Source organism: Perognathus longimembris, chromosome 26 (assembly GCF_023159225.1).
Source record: "Perognathus longimembris pacificus isolate PPM17 chromosome 26, ASM2315922v1, whole genome shotgun sequence".
NCBI lineage: Eukaryota > Metazoa > Chordata > Mammalia > Rodentia > Heteromyidae > Perognathus > Perognathus longimembris.
In genome coordinates, this window is record NC_063186.1 from 2,412,328 (window position 1) to 2,431,598 (window position 19,271).

General features: G+C 41.5%; 1 protein-coding gene across 4 annotated transcripts in view; it reads left to right on the forward strand.

Annotated features, from left to right (window-relative positions):
* The window catches only part of Atr (ATR serine/threonine kinase), a 51,132-nt gene that overhangs the window by 11,830 nt on the left and 20,031 nt on the right, over positions 1-19,271 (forward strand). For 2 of the 4 annotated variants that reach the window (XM_048334939.1, XM_048334942.1), the window contains exons 11-26: positions 201-391; positions 1,001-1,101; positions 1,407-1,578; positions 2,261-2,434; positions 4,057-4,251; positions 7,155-7,340; positions 8,267-8,359; positions 8,746-8,876; positions 9,879-10,022; positions 11,761-11,854; positions 13,104-13,229; positions 14,277-14,483; positions 16,037-16,150; positions 16,989-17,104; positions 17,964-18,084; positions 18,948-19,085. In XM_048334939.1, coding sequence (XP_048190896.1) covers positions 201-391; positions 1,001-1,101; positions 1,407-1,578; positions 2,261-2,434; positions 4,057-4,251; positions 7,155-7,340; positions 8,267-8,359; positions 8,746-8,876; positions 9,879-10,022; positions 11,761-11,854; positions 13,104-13,229; positions 14,277-14,483; positions 16,037-16,150; positions 16,989-17,104; positions 17,964-18,084; positions 18,948-19,085 — 2,303 coding nt within the window. The remainder of the gene's footprint in view (positions 1-200; positions 392-1,000; positions 1,102-1,406; positions 1,579-2,260; positions 2,435-4,056; positions 4,252-7,154; positions 7,341-8,266; positions 8,360-8,745; positions 8,877-9,878; positions 10,023-11,760; positions 11,855-13,103; positions 13,230-14,276; positions 14,484-16,036; positions 16,151-16,988; positions 17,105-17,963; positions 18,085-18,947; positions 19,086-19,271) is intronic. The other 2 variants (XM_048334941.1, XM_048334940.1) reach the window with 2 other exon arrangements.

Sequence of the window (19,271 nt, forward strand, 5' to 3'; positions counted from 1 at the left end):
TTATATCTTATAAAAATTAAAGTAAAATAATTTAAATGTGTAAGTTCTATTTTAACCTCGTGCAACTCTGTACTGTACAAGCTTCAGTACTGGCCTAAGGTGACTTGGGATTGTTTGTATTCTATTATTGACGATAGTTTTACTACAGAACTTTGCTATGTAATATGTCAAATTAAGTAATGCATCTTCTTGCCCTCTAGCTTTCATAGACAATTTGCATCATCTGTGCAAGCATCTTGAGTTTCCAGACGATGAAGCAGATGTAAAAGCTGTGCTTGGGGCCTTGTTAAACTTAATGGAGGACCCAGACAAGGGTGTCCGAGTGGCCTTTAGTGGAAGCGTTAAGCACATATTGGAATCCCTGAGCTCTGAAGATGGATTTATAAAAGAGGTTGATAATTTAATTTTTTATTGTTTTAAATGGTTCTGAAAGTGAAAGGAAACCTATGAGATTCCCCACCCAGAGAGGGGCGTCAAAGAGCGGTCCTGATCGTTTTAATAGAGGAGTCCAGGTCATTTTTATAGAGGAATCCTGCTCTTTTTTTTTTTTTGGTGAGTCCTGGGGCTTGAACTCTGCTCCTGGGCGCTGTCCCTGAGCTCTTCAGCTCAAGGTTAGCGCTCTACCACTTTGAGCCACAGGCCACGTCCAGTTTTCTAGGGGTTGATTGGAGATGAGAATCTCACCGATTTTCCTGCTGGTGCTGGCTGTGAACTGCGATCCTCCGATCTCAGCCTCCTGAGCACCGAGGATGAGGAGGACAGGCGGGAGCCACTGGCGCCCGGCCCGCTGGTCATTTTCATAGAGGCGTCCTGATCTATTGATCATTTTCATAGAGGCGTCCTGATCTATTGATCATTTTCATAGAGGAGTCCTGATCTATTGATCATTTTCATAGAGGCGTCCTGGTCATTTTCATAGAGGCGTCCTGATCATTTTTATTTTGAACAGTTTTCAAGCTAGCTCCCAGTTTTCTTTAACCACTTAATTTTGTTGTTCTAGCTTTTTGTCTTAAGAATGAAGGAAGCTTACACACAGGCCCAGATCTCACGCAATAACGAATTGAAGGATACCTTGATCCTTACAACAGGCGACATTGGAAGGTACATTAGCAACATTTGCAACCCCTCCTATGTAGGTTTTGTCCCTCGCTGTCTTCTTTCCTTTGCCCCTTCCTTGGGTAGTAGAAATGACAAGGGCTAGGGTACAGCTCAGTGCCAGGCGCTGGCCTAGCTTGTGTGAGGCCCTGCACTGTGTATTCTGCCCTCAGCACCAAACAAACAAGAAAAGCAATCCAAACATTCATTATAGCACAAAACAAGAGCTGTAGCACGTATTCACTGGTGGATTTGCATTAGTCTGAGGCAGTGACTTATTTATTTCCTATGTCTGTGGTTCTCTTTTTCAGGGCAGCAAAGGGAGATCTGGTGCCTTTTGCCCTCTTGCACCTGTTGCACTGTTTGTTATCGAAGTCAGCCTCTGTGTCGGGAGCAGCATACACAGAAATCCGAGCTCTAGTCGCGGCTAAAAGTGTTAAGCTGCAAAATTTTTTCAGTCAGTATAAGAAACCCATCTGTCAGGTGAGAGTCAGCATTTATCTTCATCTTTACTGTAGGCGATAGCAGTCTCCACAGGAGTCTTAAGAAAAGAAAGAAGAGAAGGAGGAGCTAGACAGAGTGTCTTATTCCTGTTCCCAGCTCATCCAGAGGCTGAGATGGGACGATCACTTCAGCCCAGCAGTTCGAGACCCCACCAGGCAATGTTGTTAAAAAAAGACAAAGCTAAAAAAGCCATATAGGCATATTTTATTTTGCTTGCTTTAAAAGATTATTCTTAGGGTCATACATTTATTTTAAAGGAACTGAAGTCCTATATTGTAGCATATTGAAGATGTAGTAAAAATACAAGAGTGGGAAATTCTTATGACAATTCATTGAATCACTACGTCATCTTCGATGGTTAGTGAGATGCCTTTCCTTTAGCCTTGTTCATGGTAAACTCTGTATTTTGGATGTGGCACTTTGTTTTCAGGAAAGAATAGTCAGTTAATGGCTGAAAGCTTAGGCTTGGTAAAATAATTGTTTTTACCCTGAATTTGTGGCGTGATCCAGAACATGATAGTGACATTGTTTCACTAAAAGAGAGATGATAACATCATCTCCTTTATTAAGGTTATGATGAGCATTAAAGGAGCCGATCTGGACAGTATTGAACACGGTGGATAATGTCCTTCCATCGGCTTAAGAAGTGTTTGCGTTGTAGTTTTTGGTGGAAACACTGCACTCGAGTCAGATGGCGGCCCTCTCCGGTAGTACCCCGCACCAGACCGCCGAGATGCGGATGCAAGAGGAGGCTCACCAGAGAGAGATGGCCCTGAACACCTTGTCGGAAATCGCCAACGTCTTTGACTTTCCTGACCTTAATCGTTTCCTGAGTGTAAGTTTCCACGTGCTGTGACTTCATTGAGGTTTTCAAGCAATATTTTATGCATTTTATCCTATGCTTTTTTTTCACTTCTTCCTTCCTTCCTTCCTTCCTTCCTTCTTTCCTTCCTTCCTTTCTTCCCTCCCTCCCTCCCTCCCTCCCATCTGTCCCTCCTTCCCTTCTTCCTTCCTTGCTTGCTTGCTTTCATTGTTTCTATGGAACAATCCAGCAAGTATCTTGAGATCATGTGGATCTTAGATCTGTACATTTTCACTTTTTTTTCCTTTGATATGAAATTATTAGACTTTATGTTGACTTTTACTTATTCTAGACAGCTTTGCAATTGGTTTGAGCCTGTGTGTCTTAAATATTATGATTGGTTCTAATGGCATTTTAAACACTGATTTTATTCCCTCCTCTAAGGAGTTGTGATAAAGTGAGTTTAAGTGCCAGAATAGTTGGGAGGCTTTTTGTTTTGATTTGGTTTTTTGCCAGACCTGGGGCTTGGACTCAGGGCCTGAGCACTGTCCCTGGCTTCTTTTTGCTCAAGGCTAGCACTCTACCACTTGAGCCACAGCGCCACTTCTGGCTTTTATCTATATATGTGGTGCTGAGGAATCGAACCCAGGGCTTCATGTATACCAGGCAAGCACTCTACCACTAGGCCATATTCCCAGCCCAGTTGGGAGGCTTTTGAAATTTATTGGGATTGAGGTATAAAACATAATGGACTAGACCATCTTCTTATCTTTTCCCCAAAGCAAAATTTATTCCTACTCTTAATAAATTGACAATAGCAGTCTATAAAGAATTTTCTTACGCAGTGGTGCTATATTTAACAAATTCAAACTGTAAGTTTGTCACATTGCAAGAGATATGACGTGGTATGGTATCTAAGAAGATGCCTTTTTATGAATTCATTCCACCACCAAAAGTCACGGATGTTTATGTCACCATTACCCAAGCAGCAAAACCAGACAAAAATTAAACACTGTGAAGAAATGAAGTCTAATTCATGTTTGGAAGTTCTCAGCGCCTCAGGCTTGCTGGGCGGTGCTACTCTACACTTGAGCTACACCTCCAGCCAAGGCCAAAATATTCCGTGTTTGGATTTTGTGTGTGTTTTATGAATGAGAACTGAAAGGCAATAGACCAGAATGAAATGAGATTTGTTCCAATATTGAGATGTTAGGTATATTTCAAGGTGTTCTTTATTATTATGCCATTGAATCCTTAAAAAAGTTTGCAGTTACATTTATGGTTATTCTATAAATACAAGATAGTTTAAAGAATATATCTGACTTAGGACTTCTTCCTTAGAGCATGATTTTATTTGAACACGCACACATGAGAAATTATCTCCTTTATGTTTATATTTGCTTATTTTCTGTGTTTCACTCCATGCTTACAGTGTGAACTTTCCGTATCACCAGCACCTCCCTAGAGTGTTCTTTGCAGTGTTGGTAGTGCCTGAATTATAGTAGATAATCATTGATATCAGTCAAGTGAATACATGGTAGACCTGACTGCAAATGTAAGTCATGTGTGGACTCGTAACTTGCGCGGCCTCTAAGACTCTCCCTTTGTGCATTTATGTGTGTGAGTGAGTGGGCACTCTACTCTGTCTTTTCCAGCGGACGTTACAGGTTCTGCTCCCCGATCTTGCCGCCAAAGCCAGCCCCGCAGCCTCCGCCCTCATCCGGACTTTAGGAAAGCAGCTCAACGTCAATCGCCGAGAGATCTTAATCAATAACTTCAAATACATCTTTTCTCACTTGGTTTGTTCCTGTTCCAAAGATGAATTAGAGCGTGCCCTTCATTATCTAAAGGTACCCAAGTGTGTGTGTACTTGTTATTCTGCTGTTAAAGTTAGCATCATAAGGATCATGTCCCAACATTCTAACGGACAAGGAGTCCAAGTAATCTATAGCCTGGGATATGTTTTAATGCTATGAGATATAATCTTTGTCCTGGGACAGTACTGAATGAGATTATTCTTTTCCTGATCGTTTTCCTTGATTGTTTCACCATCATGGGATAGAATAGTCAGCTTTCATTTTAGTGTTTTTGGTCTGTCAAAGATAAGTTCACTAAAAAGAAGAAGCCAGGGATAGTGCTCAGGCCAAGTTCAAGCCCCAGGACTGGCCAAAAAAAAAAAAAGACACTGTAGTATCTGCAACAAAACAATATCTACACTTTAAAGTTTCAACCATTCAGCTTAAAAGTTTTATTCTTATGCAGAGATGAAGGAAAAGGAAGGAGCTGACAATGCACAGCTCCAAGGGCACGTTTAGTATCAAATTTTCCAGCTCAGTTTCTGTCAGTTTAACTCTCTTCCCATCTGCCACAATGCTTTGCTAAAATACATGTGACCACCAAACACTGGGCACTCTAGCCTAGGTGCTAACATCTAATTTTTTCCCCTTTATTGAGATTAACTATATCAATTTCACAGTATACATTTTAACCTTCCCAATGATGGACATCATCATTCTTATCTACAAAGCTTATGAACTCTACGAACATTAACAATAAAACAGTTTCTTCCAAAAAAAAAAAAAAAGATAAGTTCACTGATGATAAGCAAGTAATCACATTTTACTGGAGGAGATGAACATCTTCAACTGTAGTATAATGTATGTACTTAGCTTAGTTACTTGATCTCTGCTTGTAATTTGACCCCGTTTCTAGGTAGTGTATATTTGGGTGTTTGTTTGCTTACAAACAAACTGGGGTTGTAACTTTGGGATATGCACCTGCTAGGCCAGTGTTGTACCCCTGAGCGCATCCCAGTGATTCACACCTGCTGGGCAAGTGCTGTGCCCCCGAGCACGTCCCAGTCCTTAGTGTGTTGCTTCTATTTTAGTGTCTTGAATTTTTTTCCCAGGGCTGCAATCCTCCAATTTAAGTTTCTATGCAGCTGGGGTGGTGGGTTCACACCCTCAAGCCCAGCCTTTTTGTTGAGGTGGAGGCCTCACTATCTTTTTTTTGCCAGTCCTGGGGCTTGAACTCAGGGCCTGAGCACTGTCCCTGAGGAATGGAACCCAGGCCTTCATGCAAGCTAGGCAAGCACTCTCCCACTAAGCCACATTCCCAGCCTGGCCTCACTAATTTTTGCCCACACTGACCTTGAACCAAGACTCTCGCGATCTTGCCCCCCAAGGAGCTGGTGTGTACAGGCATGAAGCCCTGTGCCTGTCAGCTAAATAACTTTTTAGTTTAAAGTTGTAGCTTGTTGTTATTGTTGTTTTTGGTGCCATATAACAAGTATCTAGCTTTGAGGAATATGAGACTGTCAGAAATATACGTATGACTGTTTTCTCTGATATTTAATTTTCATAATAGGACAGCGGCAGATATCTTTCCACATGAGAATTATTGACTTGCTAATATTTAGTCCTCTGGAAAAAGTAAATCTGTGTGATGTAGAGGTAGACTGATAATAATAACTTTTTGTGGAATGCATATTACATGTTAGGGTCTGCTCGATCCACATTGCTGTACAGATCAATTCACTTAATCCTCAAGGTTGCTCAATGAGAGAAAGGTTGGTACCAAAGATTGGCCATTAACCAAAATGCTTGGGACCAGATTTCAATCTTTCAAATTTTGGGATATTTGTATATTCATAATGAGATATCTTTTTTTTTTTTTTTTTGGCCAGTCCTGGGCCTTGGACTCAGGGCCTGAGCACTGTCCCTGGCTTCCTTTTTGCTCAAGGCTAGCACTCTGCCACTTGAGCCACAGCGCCACTTCTGGCCGTTTTCTGTCTATGTGGTGCTGGGGAATCGAACCCAGGGCCTCATGTATACGAGGCAAGCTCTCTTGCCACTAGGCCATATCCCCAGCCCCATAATGAGATATCTTAAGAGTGGGATCAAAGTCTAAACATGGAAGTTATTTATATTCTTTGTATACTTTTATTAAACAGAGCCTGAAGATAATTTATAGTTTATTTTTAGAATGCCTGCACTTTTCATTTTTTTCTTTTGTGGTACTAGGGATTGAACTTAGGGCTTTGTAATAGTTGGCAAACTGCATGCTAGGCAAATGGACGACTACTTGAGCCACAATCCATCCTTGTCCTTATAATTTTGCTTTCAGACAGAGTCTCAATAACTTTCCCTAGGCTGATCTGGTACTCATGATCTTCCTAAGTCTACCTCCTGAGTGGCTGGGATTACAGGCGTGAGCCGCCATACCTAAATATACCTGCATTTGGTCTCGTGGCTTTATATCAATGCTCAGACAGTTTTTAGATTTGGGAGTATTTGGGGTTTTTTTAGTTAGAGACTCTTAACCCTAAATTAGTTTTTGTTTACAGAAAAGGGAATTGAGTCAGAGAGAGGTTACATTAGTAACTTTCCCAAATCATAGCACAAGTAATAAGTGACAGAGCTAGAGTTTGAACTCCAGCATTCTGTCCAGAAAAACTGCTCAAGGCCTCTATACTTACTGTATTTCCTCCCAGGGTTTGTGAGTATCAAGATGATGATAGAGTAAGACCTTAGATCAAACCAGAGCTTTCAAAATTTTATTTCCAAGTAAAGTCTGATGGCTCTTCTTCATTGCATGTAACCCATGGTGGAACTATGAGGAAAGGAGAGGATTAGAATCATGTTCTAGTGCCTTCTCTTAGTTCCATTAGTAAATCCCATGGCGTGACGGGAGCTTCTGACTTACTGCTACCATGAAGAAAAATAAGCCTTTTCTTTTCCTGTTTTTGAGTTAGAATGAGACGGAAATAGAGCTGGGAAGCCTGCTGAGACAGGATTTCCAAGGCCTGCACAATGAGCTGCTGCTGCGCCTCGGCGAGCATTACCAGCAGGTCTTCAACGGCCTGTCCATCCTCGCCTCCTTCGCCTCCAGTGACGACCCCAATCAGGGCCCCCGAGACGCCATGTCCCCGGAACTCATGGTGAGGACCGCCTTGCCTGGCATTGCAATGGTGACACTGTATTGTGGTTTGCTTTACTCCTGTTCAGAACATAAGTAGAAGTTGAAGAAACTTTTTCTTAAAGTTCCCAATGGTTAGGTTGTCCTTTAAAAAAATTTTTTTATTATTATAAAAGTGATGTGGGGGCTGGGAATATGGCCTAGTGGTAGAATGCTTGCTTTGCATACATGAAGCCCTGGGTTCGATTCCTCAGCAACACATATATAGAAAATGGCCAGAAGTGGCGCTGTGGCTCAAGTGGCAGAGTGCTAGCCTTGAGCAAAAAGAAGCCAGGGACAGTGCTCAGGCCCTGAGTTCAAGCCCCAGGACTGGCACCAAAAAAAAAAAAAAAAAGATGTGCAGACCGGTTACAGTTACATAATTCAGGTAAAAGACTGCCTTTCTTTTTGGACAATGTCACCCCTTCATCACACTTTCTAGGTTATCTTTTAAATTAGAGTTGGGATCTTTAATTTGAAAAAGGTAGATTTTTTTTTTGCCAGTCCTGGGGCTTGAACTCAGGGCCTGAGCACTGTTCCTGGCTTCTTTTAAAAAGCTCAAGGCTAGCACTCTGCCATTTGAGCTACAGCGCCACTTCTGGCTTTTTCTGTGTATCTAGTGCTGAGGAATCGAACCCAGGGCTTCATGCATGCTAGGCAAGCACTCTACCGCTAAGCTACCTTCCCAGCCCCGAAAAAAGGTTGATTTGATTTGCACGATCACAGAAGGTAGTAGCACCTTATTAGCTTTGAAAACTGGATTTCCAAACACATAGCACTAGCACTGAGTGCAAAAGCTCAGGGAGAGCACCCAGATCCTGAGTTTAAGCCCCACCACCACCACCAAAAAAAAGAAGTATTTTTGATGTGTATAAAACTTGTTTTTGGTTTTGTTTTGTTTTTCCATAGGCTGATTATTTACAACCTAAGTTGCTAGGCATTTTGGCGTTTTTTAATATGCAGTTACTGAGCTCCAATGTTGGCATTGAAGATAAGAAAATGGTAAGTAAGCAAGATTGTTGAGTTCCAGAGGGCAGAAGAGAATTCAGACAGCACCTGCAAGAGACAGCTACACGAATGTAGCTTCTAGCCGCACTCACACAAGATAAGTAATCCAGTATGTGACTGAGAACACTTTGCATAAGCTTTGTAGGAGTCTTAAAACTAGGCACTGTTCTTGGGAGGCCAAGATTAGGAAGATCGTGATTCAAGACTCAAATTCTTCATAAGTTGAAAAATTTAGCAGGCTGACACATATTAGGCCAGGCCTTTCATGCTGCCAGTGAGTAGGTGTTCCCCTTAAGTTTGGGTGGGAGCACTTGTCCCTGGGGCTCGGCGCTTGAGGCCGCGGTTTCTAAGCTTGCTCTGAAAGCACTGTTCCTTTGTAGGCCTTGAACAGTTTGATGTCGTTGATGAAGTTGATGGGACCCAAACATGTCAGTTCTGTGAGGGTGAAAATGATGACCACACTGAGAACCGGCCTTCGATTCAAGGACAATTTCCCTGAACTATGTTGCAGGTAAGTGACTCCTCAGGTTTGTTTTTATGTGTTTTCCAGGAGTGCTCACTTGACTTCCTAGCCATGGGAGGGAACGGGGGTCCACCCTGGAGATAGGAGTCTCCTGGACTTCCTGGCCCGGGGCTGGCTTCCAATCTCAATCCTCAAAGTTCAGCTTCTGGAGTTGTTAGATTACAGGCATGAGCCACTGGCACCGGGCTGAGTTTTTTTGTGTGTGTGTGTGTGTATTTATTTATCCATTCATTTATTAATCATTATTTGTTGGTGGTGGTCAGTCGTGGGGCTTGAACTCTGAGCCTGGGTGCTGTCCCTGAGCCCTTCCGCTCAAGGCTAGCGCTCTACCACTTACGCCACAGCGCCGCTTCCAGTTTTCTGGTGATTAGGGGTAAGAATCTGGTCGACTTTCCTGCCCAGGCTGGCTCTGAAGTGCGACGCAGTTCCTAATGAATATTTATCAATTTGTGCCTTGAGAAAATTAAATGTTTTTTAAGTTGAACCCATTAATCAAGGATCATCTGTCTGCTTACCAATGCTTACAGCCACTCAGGTTTTTGTTTTATCAACCCAGCTGCAAAAGATTGCTTCCTACTTTGCTTTTCTGACTTAATGTAATTTACAGATATATCTTTTTGAGTGTGTATACTTTTGATCTTTAGTTCATATATATATATATTTATTTATTTTTTCATTTATTTTGCCAGTCCTGTGCCTTGGACTCAGGGCCTGAGCACTGGCCCTGGCTTCTTTTTGCTCAAGGCTAGCACTCTGCCACTTGAGCCACAGCGCCACTACTGGCTGTTTTCTATATATGTGGTGCTGGGGAATTGAACCCAGGGCTTCATGTGTAGGAGGCAAGCACTCTTGCCACTAGGCCATATTCCCAGCCCCTTTAGTTCATATTTTAAAGATGCCTTGCAGTCTGTTATATGTATATATCATGGTTTCTTCCACTGATTTTTGCAACTTTACAAATAATGGACTTTATTTTCACTTTTCACACAGAGCGTGGGACTGCTTTGTTCGGTGCCTAGACCACGCCTACCTGGGCTCCCTTCTCAGTCACGTGATTGTGGCTCTGTTGCCTCTCATTCACATCCAGCCTAAGGAAACTGCCGCTATCTTCCACTATCTTATCATTGACAACAGGTATGGTTCCAGCAGTAAAAACAGCAGCTCTTTCTCCTGTATTTTATGTCACAAAGTACTGTAATTATTGTTTGTCATGTGGAACCATTCACTTTTTTTTTCAGTTTTAGCATCTATCCCCAAGCTGAAGTCATTGGCTTACATACTGAATGGATGCTTCCTCTGTTTAAAGTGTGAATCTAAATTTACCTTTCTTCTCACAGTAAAAGGCAGTATGAGAAGAGCCATACATTACCGCCTGGAAACCCTTAATTCTTCACTGAGTTAGCCTTTAAACCATTTACCTGTTCATGAGCTTCTGTGAGCTTTGTTTTCTTGTTAGAATGCTCTTCTAAAAACATTTCCTAGCCAGACATGGTGGTAGTTCATGCTTTTTTTTTTTTGGCCAGTCCTGGGGCTTGGACTCAGGGCCTGAGCACTGTCCCTGGCTTCTTTTTGCTCAAGGCTAGCACTCTGCCACTTAAGCCACAGCGCCACCGTTTTCCATATATGTGGTGCTGGGGAATCGAACCGAGAGCTTCATGTGTAGGAGGCAAGCACTCTTGCCACTAGGCCATACTCCCAGCCCTGGTTCATGCTTTTACGAGCTACTCAGAAGGCTGAGATCTGAGGATCATGGTTTGAATTCAGCCCAGGCAGGAAAGCCTGTGAGATGCATTATCTCCAATAAACCACCCGCCAAAAAAACCTGGCAGTGGAGCTCTGGGGGCAGTCTGAAGAAATGAAGCTCAGGGACAGCACCCAGATCCTGAGTTTAAGCCCCAGGACTGGCACCAACAAAGCTTCCAGATCGCCTTTTCTGTACCATTTCAGCATAGAGAAATATCGTGTAGCTCTGTTTTCTGACCGATCAATTAGCTATAGATGATGGAATCATTTCTCTACGCAGACCTAGGTAGAAGAGTTTGCCCCTTAATAAGGAACTCTTTGGGCTGTTTTGTTTTTTATTTATTTACTTCTGTGTCTGGCACAGTGCTTAGGTCATAATAGCACGTGGTAATTACTTAATACCTGTCTGTTGCATGTGTTAATGAAATCTAGAATGATAAATTCTTTTTTTTTTTTTTAACCAGTCCTAGGCCGTGGACTCAGGGCCTGAGCACTGTCCCTGGCTTCTTTTTTGCTTAAGGCTAGCACTCTGCCACTTGAGCCATAGCGCCACTTCTGGCCGTTTTCTGTATATGTGGTGCTGGGGAATCAAACCCAGGGCCTCATGTATACGAGGCGAGCACTCTTGCCACTAGGCCATATCCCCAGCCCCTAGAATGATAAATTCTTATGTTTTGACTAGAAAGACCATAATATTATTGTAAAGCAAATTAAGTATTGTAGCTTCAATAAGGACTGTTTGTTCGATGAACTTTTGTTGTGTTTTTAGGTGAACATTTCTGTTTGTGGGTTGGCTTTGGTCATCTGTTGCGATATTATAAATCACTTCACAACAATAACCATTTTTACTTTTCTTTTTTTGTTTGTAACAATTGCATTCTTTTTTTTTTTGGCCAGTACTGGGCCTTGGACTCAGGGCCGGAGCACTGTCCCTGGCTTCCTTTTGCTCAAGGCTAGCACTCTGCCACTTGAGCCACAGCACCACTTCTGGCCGTTTTCTGTATATGTGGTGCTGGGGAATTGAACCCAGGGCCTCATGTATACGAGGCAAGCTCTCTTGCCACTAGGCCATATCCCCAGCCCCCAACAATTGCATTCTTGATTTAATTACCTTTCAACTATTTATTAGGGAAGCTGTGCAAGATTTTCTTCATGAAATCTACTTTTTACCTGATCATCCTGAATTACAGAAGATAAAAGCAGTTCTCCAGGAATACAGGAAGGTATGACAGTTTATAGTTAGGATTTAGAAGATCTTAGATCTAAAATTTTCTCAAATTCCCAACACACTGAATAAAGATCCTGTAGAGTTATATGTAGGATTCAGATAATCCTGTTCTCATGGCTAATTCCTGGTGACTAGATAATGCTACAAGGAATCCATTACATTATGGGGAAACTTTATTATCTGATGAAATATATATTAGCATTAGAGAGATCATAGAGCAAAGAATACAATGTTTGTGCTTTTACTACCCAGCTCAGCAAATTGTACTTTTCTCCAAAAAAGAAACTATTCAAGCTATATGCCCTGAAAGAAGATTATAGATTTGTGTTGCAAATCATGGGGTCATACATAAGTGAGCGCTAAATGTTTCTGAGCTTCAGAAGGAAAATAATCAATAGTTCAGGCATCTTGGAAATCTGGTGAGCTCCCCAAAATTAGAAAAATACCAATGGTGGTTTCATAGCATTTCAGGGCAGAAAATGGGATACACTAAGGAGTATAAGAAAAGACTGTAATTATTTACATAGTCTGTAGATCCAGTTCAAGGTTATTATGTAGCCCTTTGTAAGGAGAAGCTGCTGCTACTTATGAAGAAGTATTTGTTTCATATGAGTAAATTTTTATTTAGTTGTGTATGTGTGCTGAGGTACCTAGAAACTGTCCTTTAGCTTTTTTGTTCAAGGCTGGTGTTTTACTACTTGACCCACAGCTCCACTTCTGGCTTTTTGATAGTTAATTGGAGAATAAGAGTCTCGGGCTGCCCGGCTTTGAACTGTGATCCTCAGATCTCAGTCTCCTGAGTAGCTAGGATTACAGGCATGAACCACCAGTGCCCAACTTAAAATCTTTCTTGAAGTAGAAATATTTTAGAATAAAATTATTTTCCCTGAGAATTACAGTGACTTTTGATCTGAAAGAGATGGAACTGTTACTATTTTTTTTATCTTTTTTTTGGGGGGGGGCAGTCCTGGGGCTTGGACTCAGGGCCTGAGCACTGTCCCTGAGCTTCTTTTGCTCAAGGCTAGCACTCTACCACTTGAGCCACAGCGCCTCTTTGGCTTTTTCTGTTTATGGGTACTTAGGAATTGAACCCAGCACTTCATACATCCTAGGGAAGCACTCTACCAGTAAGCCAGATTCCAAGCCTACTCTAATTTTATTAAGGGAGAAAATGTTCACTACTCAGGGCTTGAGACATGGTTAGGATAATGGGTAAGACATGTCTTTCTGTGCTCGTTCTGTAGGAGACGTCTGAGAGTACTAATCTTCAAACCTCACTTCAGCTGTTCATGAAGGCAGTTCAACATGAAAACGTAGATGTTCGCATTCATGCTCTTACAAGCTTGAAGGAAACCTTGTATAAAAATCAGGTATGCTCTGATGACATAACTAGAAAACTATGGCAAAGGAAGGATGAAGGTTCAAGAAAAAGTGACAGGCATTGTTAGTTGAGTCTCAGCAGATTCAATGAAAGCAGTAATCTTTGTTTTACCTAGATTATCAGATCTGACCAAAAATTAGTCATATAATTGCCTTTCAGATTGAACCTCAGAGACTTGCAGAATTTTTGTTGTTTTGGAAGGTCATGATTTTATGGTTGCCTTTTAGGACATTGCATCTTCCTAAGTATAGATTTGTGTGTTTGCATATCAGTAGTTTCTCTGTCATATTAAATTTCAACACTTTTTACCATTTCACAAGTAGCTTGAACTAGCTTTTAGTTTTAATGAAGTTGAATTTTTAAGTTATTTTCCCAAAGTACCAATGAAGTTTATTATTCTCCTTGGCAATATAATGTACTAATCCTTATCTTTCTGGTATGAAAACTTGTATTTAAAATAATCAATCACCATGAATGTCCTCAGGTCTTTCTGCTCTTTATTGCTTCTTCACTATGTAAAAGTGGTTTTGTTTTGTTTTGTTTTTTTGGCCAGTCCTGGGCCTTGGACTCAGGGCCTGAGCACTGTCCCTGGCTTCTCTTTGCTCAAGGCTAGCACTCTGCCACTTGAGCCACAGCGCCACTTCTGGCCATTTTCTGTATATGTGGTGCTGGGGAATCGAACCCAGGGCCTCATGTATACGAGGCAAGCACTCTTGCCACTAGGCCATATCCCCAGCCCAAGTGTTTGTTATTATACTTGTCATATGATATTTTAATTATTTGTTTATATGTGTAGTGTCCCACTGCCTAAACTCACTGAGACTCTCTCGTACTCATTTTTATATACTGATGTAATATTAACTGTTTAACAGAACTTATTATAAGCTATCTTGTGTAAAGGAATTAAAAACTACAGAAAGATTGCAGACAGAGAAGTTTTCATCCCTATTCCTTAATATTTTTAAGCTGTCTACTTTAGAAAAATATATTTGTTTGTACCAGTTACATATTGAATTTCTTTCTACTTGTATTTTAGGAAAAACTGATAAAATATGCAACAAATAGTGAAACGGTTGAGCCTGTTATCTCCCAGCTGGTGACTGTGCTTCTGAAAGGTTGTCAGGATGCGAACTCCCAAGCTCGCTTGCTCTGCGGTGAATGCTTAGGGGAACTGGGGGCAATCGACCCGGGTCGCCTAGACTTCTCAACAACTGAAACCCAAGGAAAAGATTTTACATTTGTGGTAAGTATGGCCATTTGGAGTGACACGAAGATTGTTCAGCCCACTGAGATTTGTGTCTTTGCTTATAAAGAACCATGGAAGGGCTGGAGGTGCATGCCAAAAATCCCAGCCTGTTCAGAAGTGCAAATAGGAGGAATGCAGTCCTAGGCAGACCCCATCTGGAAAGCAAGCGCAATTCAAGGGGACGGGCTCAAGCAGTAGAATGCTTGACTAACAAGTATGAGGCCTGAGGTCAATCTGGTACTAGGAAAATAATATTTATTCAAGGTATTTTTCGTGACAGTTTGATCTAAATCAGAAAATGTGGGTAACTTCTGAGTTTCTTTCTTAGTACTTTTAAGGACTCCATTAGCCAAAAGCAATAAAGGTTGAGCCTAATCTCAGGTGCTGTGTTATTGTAAATAGGCTCCTAATCTGTATTTTTTGGGGGGGTGGGGAGTGGGGGGAATGCTAGTATTGAAACATGAGCTCTGGGCCTTGTGCTCTTGCTCAGCTTTTTCTCCCCATTCAAGGCTGGCACTCTACCACATGAACCACACCTCTACTTCCAGCTTTTGCTGATAAATTAGAAGAGTTTCAAGGATTCATCTTTCCAGGCTGACTTTGCACCATAATTCTCAGATCTCAGCCAATGGATTAGTTAGGATTATAGGCATGAGCCACTGGCACCAGCCTAATAAGATAATATCTAAAGCCTAAAAAGAATCTAAATATCACTGTTTAAAAACTACTGCTAATGTTTCCATGGGAAACTAGATTTTGCAGGTATTTATAACGTGTGTTAAAAAGGTTTTATGGTCAAGTAACTTTGAGAAATCCATGTAAAATGAAATTACATAGGATTATTTTTTCTTTTTATTTTCTGCCATGATCAAACGAAGGCCCTCAAATTCAGGTCCTTTCTTACACCTGCTAGGCAAGTGCTCTATCACCTTGCTACGTCCCTAGCCCTGCCAATGGAAATTTAGTCAGTGTACATGGTCAGTCTCCAAGTGGAGAGTATGTTGAGATTACTCGTCTCTCACGTGACTCTTGGGCTCCTGAGAATGTAGAAGCGCTTTGTATATAGCTTGTTTTCTTAAAGTTACAAAGCAAACTGTGCAAATGTCCTCACTATCCAAAGGTTGAACAGCTCTAAACTTTGAAAAGATCCTTTGCAGATTTAGATTTTGGCTGCTAGGCAGTAGGTTATCTTTTAACCATTACCCACTTAGTTGCAGCCTGGCTCCTTTCCTTTTTCTGAGTTCAATTCACTATGCAAACACAGTACACCTTAAAAACATCGCCAGGTGCTGGTGGGGACTCCTTGCTACTCAGGAGTCTGAGACCCGAGGACCGTGCCTCAAAGTGACCTCAGGCAAGAAAGCCTGTAAGACTCTGATCTAGCGTAGAGGAAAAGATCTCGGGACGACTAGTTCACAAGCCCTGAGTGCAAGCCCTAGGACTGAGATGGACACACACACACACACACACACACACACACACACACACACACACACACCAATTAAAAAATATGCCAATTATCACTGAACGTTTTTCTTATTTTCATTAAGACTGGAGTGGAAGATTTAAATTTTGCCTATGGATTACTGACGGAACTGACAAGAGCTTACCTTGCATATGCAGATAATAGCCGAGTTCAAGACTCAGCAGCTTATGCTATTCAGGTAAGAGTGCTTAGGTATAATAGAACTCTGGAAGAAAGTGGTAAATTCTATACTTGTGAAGCACTTCACTAACATTGGCATTATCAAAGTAATGCAAATTCATGTTAAATATTTTAAAGAATATATATATATATATATATATATATATGTTTTTTGGTCAGTCATGGGGTTTGAATGCAGGGTCTGGGCGCTGTGTCTGAGCTTTTGTGCTCAAGGCTGGCACTCTGCCACTTTGAGCCATAGCTCCACTTCTGTTTTTCTGGTTCATTAGGATAAGAGTCACAGCCTTTCCTACCTGGGCTGGCTTCAAACTGAGATCCTCAGATCTCAGCCTCCTAAATAGCTAACATGACAGGCACTAGCAGTCCCTGGTACCTGGCATTATTATATTGTTATAAGTACTTTAAAATAATCTTTTTTATGTGCTAGTACTATGGCCTGGGTACCGTCTTTTAGCTTTTTCACTGTCAGCTGGTACTTTGGTGGCTTTTTGAGGGTTAATTGAAGATAAGAGTCTCCCAGACTTTCCTGCCTGGGCTGTGTTTGAATTGCTAACCTCAGGTCTTAGCCTCCTGAATGGCTAGGATTACTGGTGTGAGCCACTGGTACCCAGCACCGAATTATTCCTAATCTTATGTTTCAATATATGTTATGCCTAAGCTGACTTCATATTCAAATACTTTGTAACCCTATGTAAGTTAATCGAAATGATTTAAGGCATAGAAACAATATCAAAACTCTTTTTTAAGTTTTTAAATTCTATTTCTTTTTCTGCATATTTTTATAACTAATACGTAGAACATTGACTCACTCACAAATGTGAAATGTGTGTTTGTAGGAACTGCTTGCTATTTATGACTGCCGAGAGATGCAGAACCACAGACAAGGTTGCCAATTATGGAAGATGTTTCCTGAGCATGTTCGGGAAATACTAGAACCTCATCTAAATACCAGGTATGGATCTCCTTTTCAACTGTTCCCAAGTGATCTTTAGCTTTATTAAAACTGATAATGCACCAGTTACCAGTGGCTCATACCTATAATTCTAACCATTGAGGAGGCTAAGATCCAAGCCAGCCTGGACAGGAAAGTCCATGAGACTCCAATCTCCGATTAACCACCAAAAAGCCGGAAGTTGAGCTGTGGCTCAAAGTGGTAGAGTGCTAGCCTTGCAGGAAAAAGCTAGGACCTGAGTTTTCAAGCCTCACTATCATCATTAAGAATCAAAATGGGGGGCTGGGGATATAGCCTAGTGGCAAGAGTGCCTGCCTCGGATACACGAGGCCCTAGGTTCGATTCCCCAGCACCACATATACAGAAAACGGCCAGAAGCGGCGCTGTGGCTCAAGTGGCAGAGTGCTAGCCTTGAGCGGGAAGAAGCCAGGGACAGTGCTCAGGCCCTGAGTCCAAGGCCCAGGACTGGCCAAAAAAAAAAAAAGAATCAAAATGGGGCTGGAAACATGGCTTAGTGGTAGAGTATTTGCCTAGCATGGATGAAGCCCTGGGTTTGATTCCTCAGTACTACATGAACAAAAAAGCCTCAAGTGGTGCTGTGTGGTTCAAGTGGTAGAGTGCTAGCCTTGAGCAAAAAGAAGCCAGGGACAGCGCACAGTCCCTGAGTTCAAGCCCCAAGACTGGCAAAAAAGAAAAGAAAAGAAGAAAAGGGACATGGGAAATTGTCTAGATTTAGGCTGCAATAAATGCAGTACTGGGGTACAGTGAAGAAGTTGATGGAATCTCTTCTGCTTTCTTTACAAATTTCTAAATGGAATCATATATGTACTATTTACTAAACAAATTTTCAAAATTACAGGTATAAGAGTTCTCAGAAGTCAACAGATTGGTCTGAAGTAAAGAAGCCAATTTACTTAAGTAAATTAGGTAATAACTTTGCCGACTGGTCAGCGTCGTGGGCAGGTTATCTTATCACAAAGGTAAGAGAAACCTCCCCAGAACTTGTCCACTGAACAGAAATGCTAAAGGAAACAAGAACATCTATCTAAATGCATAGGAATTAAAATATTTCTACCAATAAGCCAGGGGCTGGTGGCTCACACCTGTAATGCCTGGCTGAGATTTGAGTATTATGGTTTGAAGCTAGACCAGGCAGGAAAGTCTGTGAGACTCTCAACTCTAAGTAACTACCAAAAAAACCAGAAGTGGGGCTGTGGCTCAAGCGGTGGAGCACCATCAGCATTGAGGGCAAGCCTAAGGAACATCTTCTGACTTCAAGCCCTGGTACATGCACACACACACCAAATTCTACTGATAATGACTAAGTTTTGAAGTAAACATTTTCCTAGAGAATAACAATTTGTTGTTACTAATGATAACTAGTGGAAAGAGAATTATTTTATCATTATAAATTACAGTAGAGCTAATGTAATTGTGAAAGGTCCATACATAATGCTGTACATTTTACATTGTAAGTAATACTGTTTAAAATAGATGAATGCTGTGTTAGAGATTGTTACTTAGTATAAAGTTAGTATGCAATAATACATATTGTCCTTTAACCATATTTCTGGAAGGAAATATATCATCTTTCTCTAAAATAAAAATGAAGATACTTAAAAATGCAATTTCATGGTAAAATAAAGGTATATTTCTGTTGTTCGTCTAACATGAAATTGAGAATCCCTGACAGGAAGATTGTCTTGTGTTCTAAGAAAATGTTTCAGAAGCCAGGGACAGTGCCCAGGCCCTGAGTTCAAGCCCCTGGACTGGCAAGAAAAAAAACAACAAAAAAGAAAAGTGTTAAAACCACTTATTCTTCCTAAACCATTTGGGCTTCCAGGTTCGGCATGAACTCGCCAGTAAGATCTTCACGTGCTGCAGCATAATGATGAAGCACGACTTCAAGGTGACCATCTACCTCCTGCCCCACATCCTCGTGTATGTCCTGCTGGGCTGCGATGAGCAGGATCAGCAAGAGGTGAGCGCTCGGCTGGGTGCGTGGTCTCGAGACGCTTGGTTTCAAGCTTGCCGACCTTTATGTCTACAACATAGCTAGTCTTAGAAAGGCCACAGATTACTAAGTCAGACATGTTTAGCTACCTGTATTCGTCTGCATGCCTAAAAGCATATCAAATTCCTTTTAAACTCTTACTTATCTGAAAGT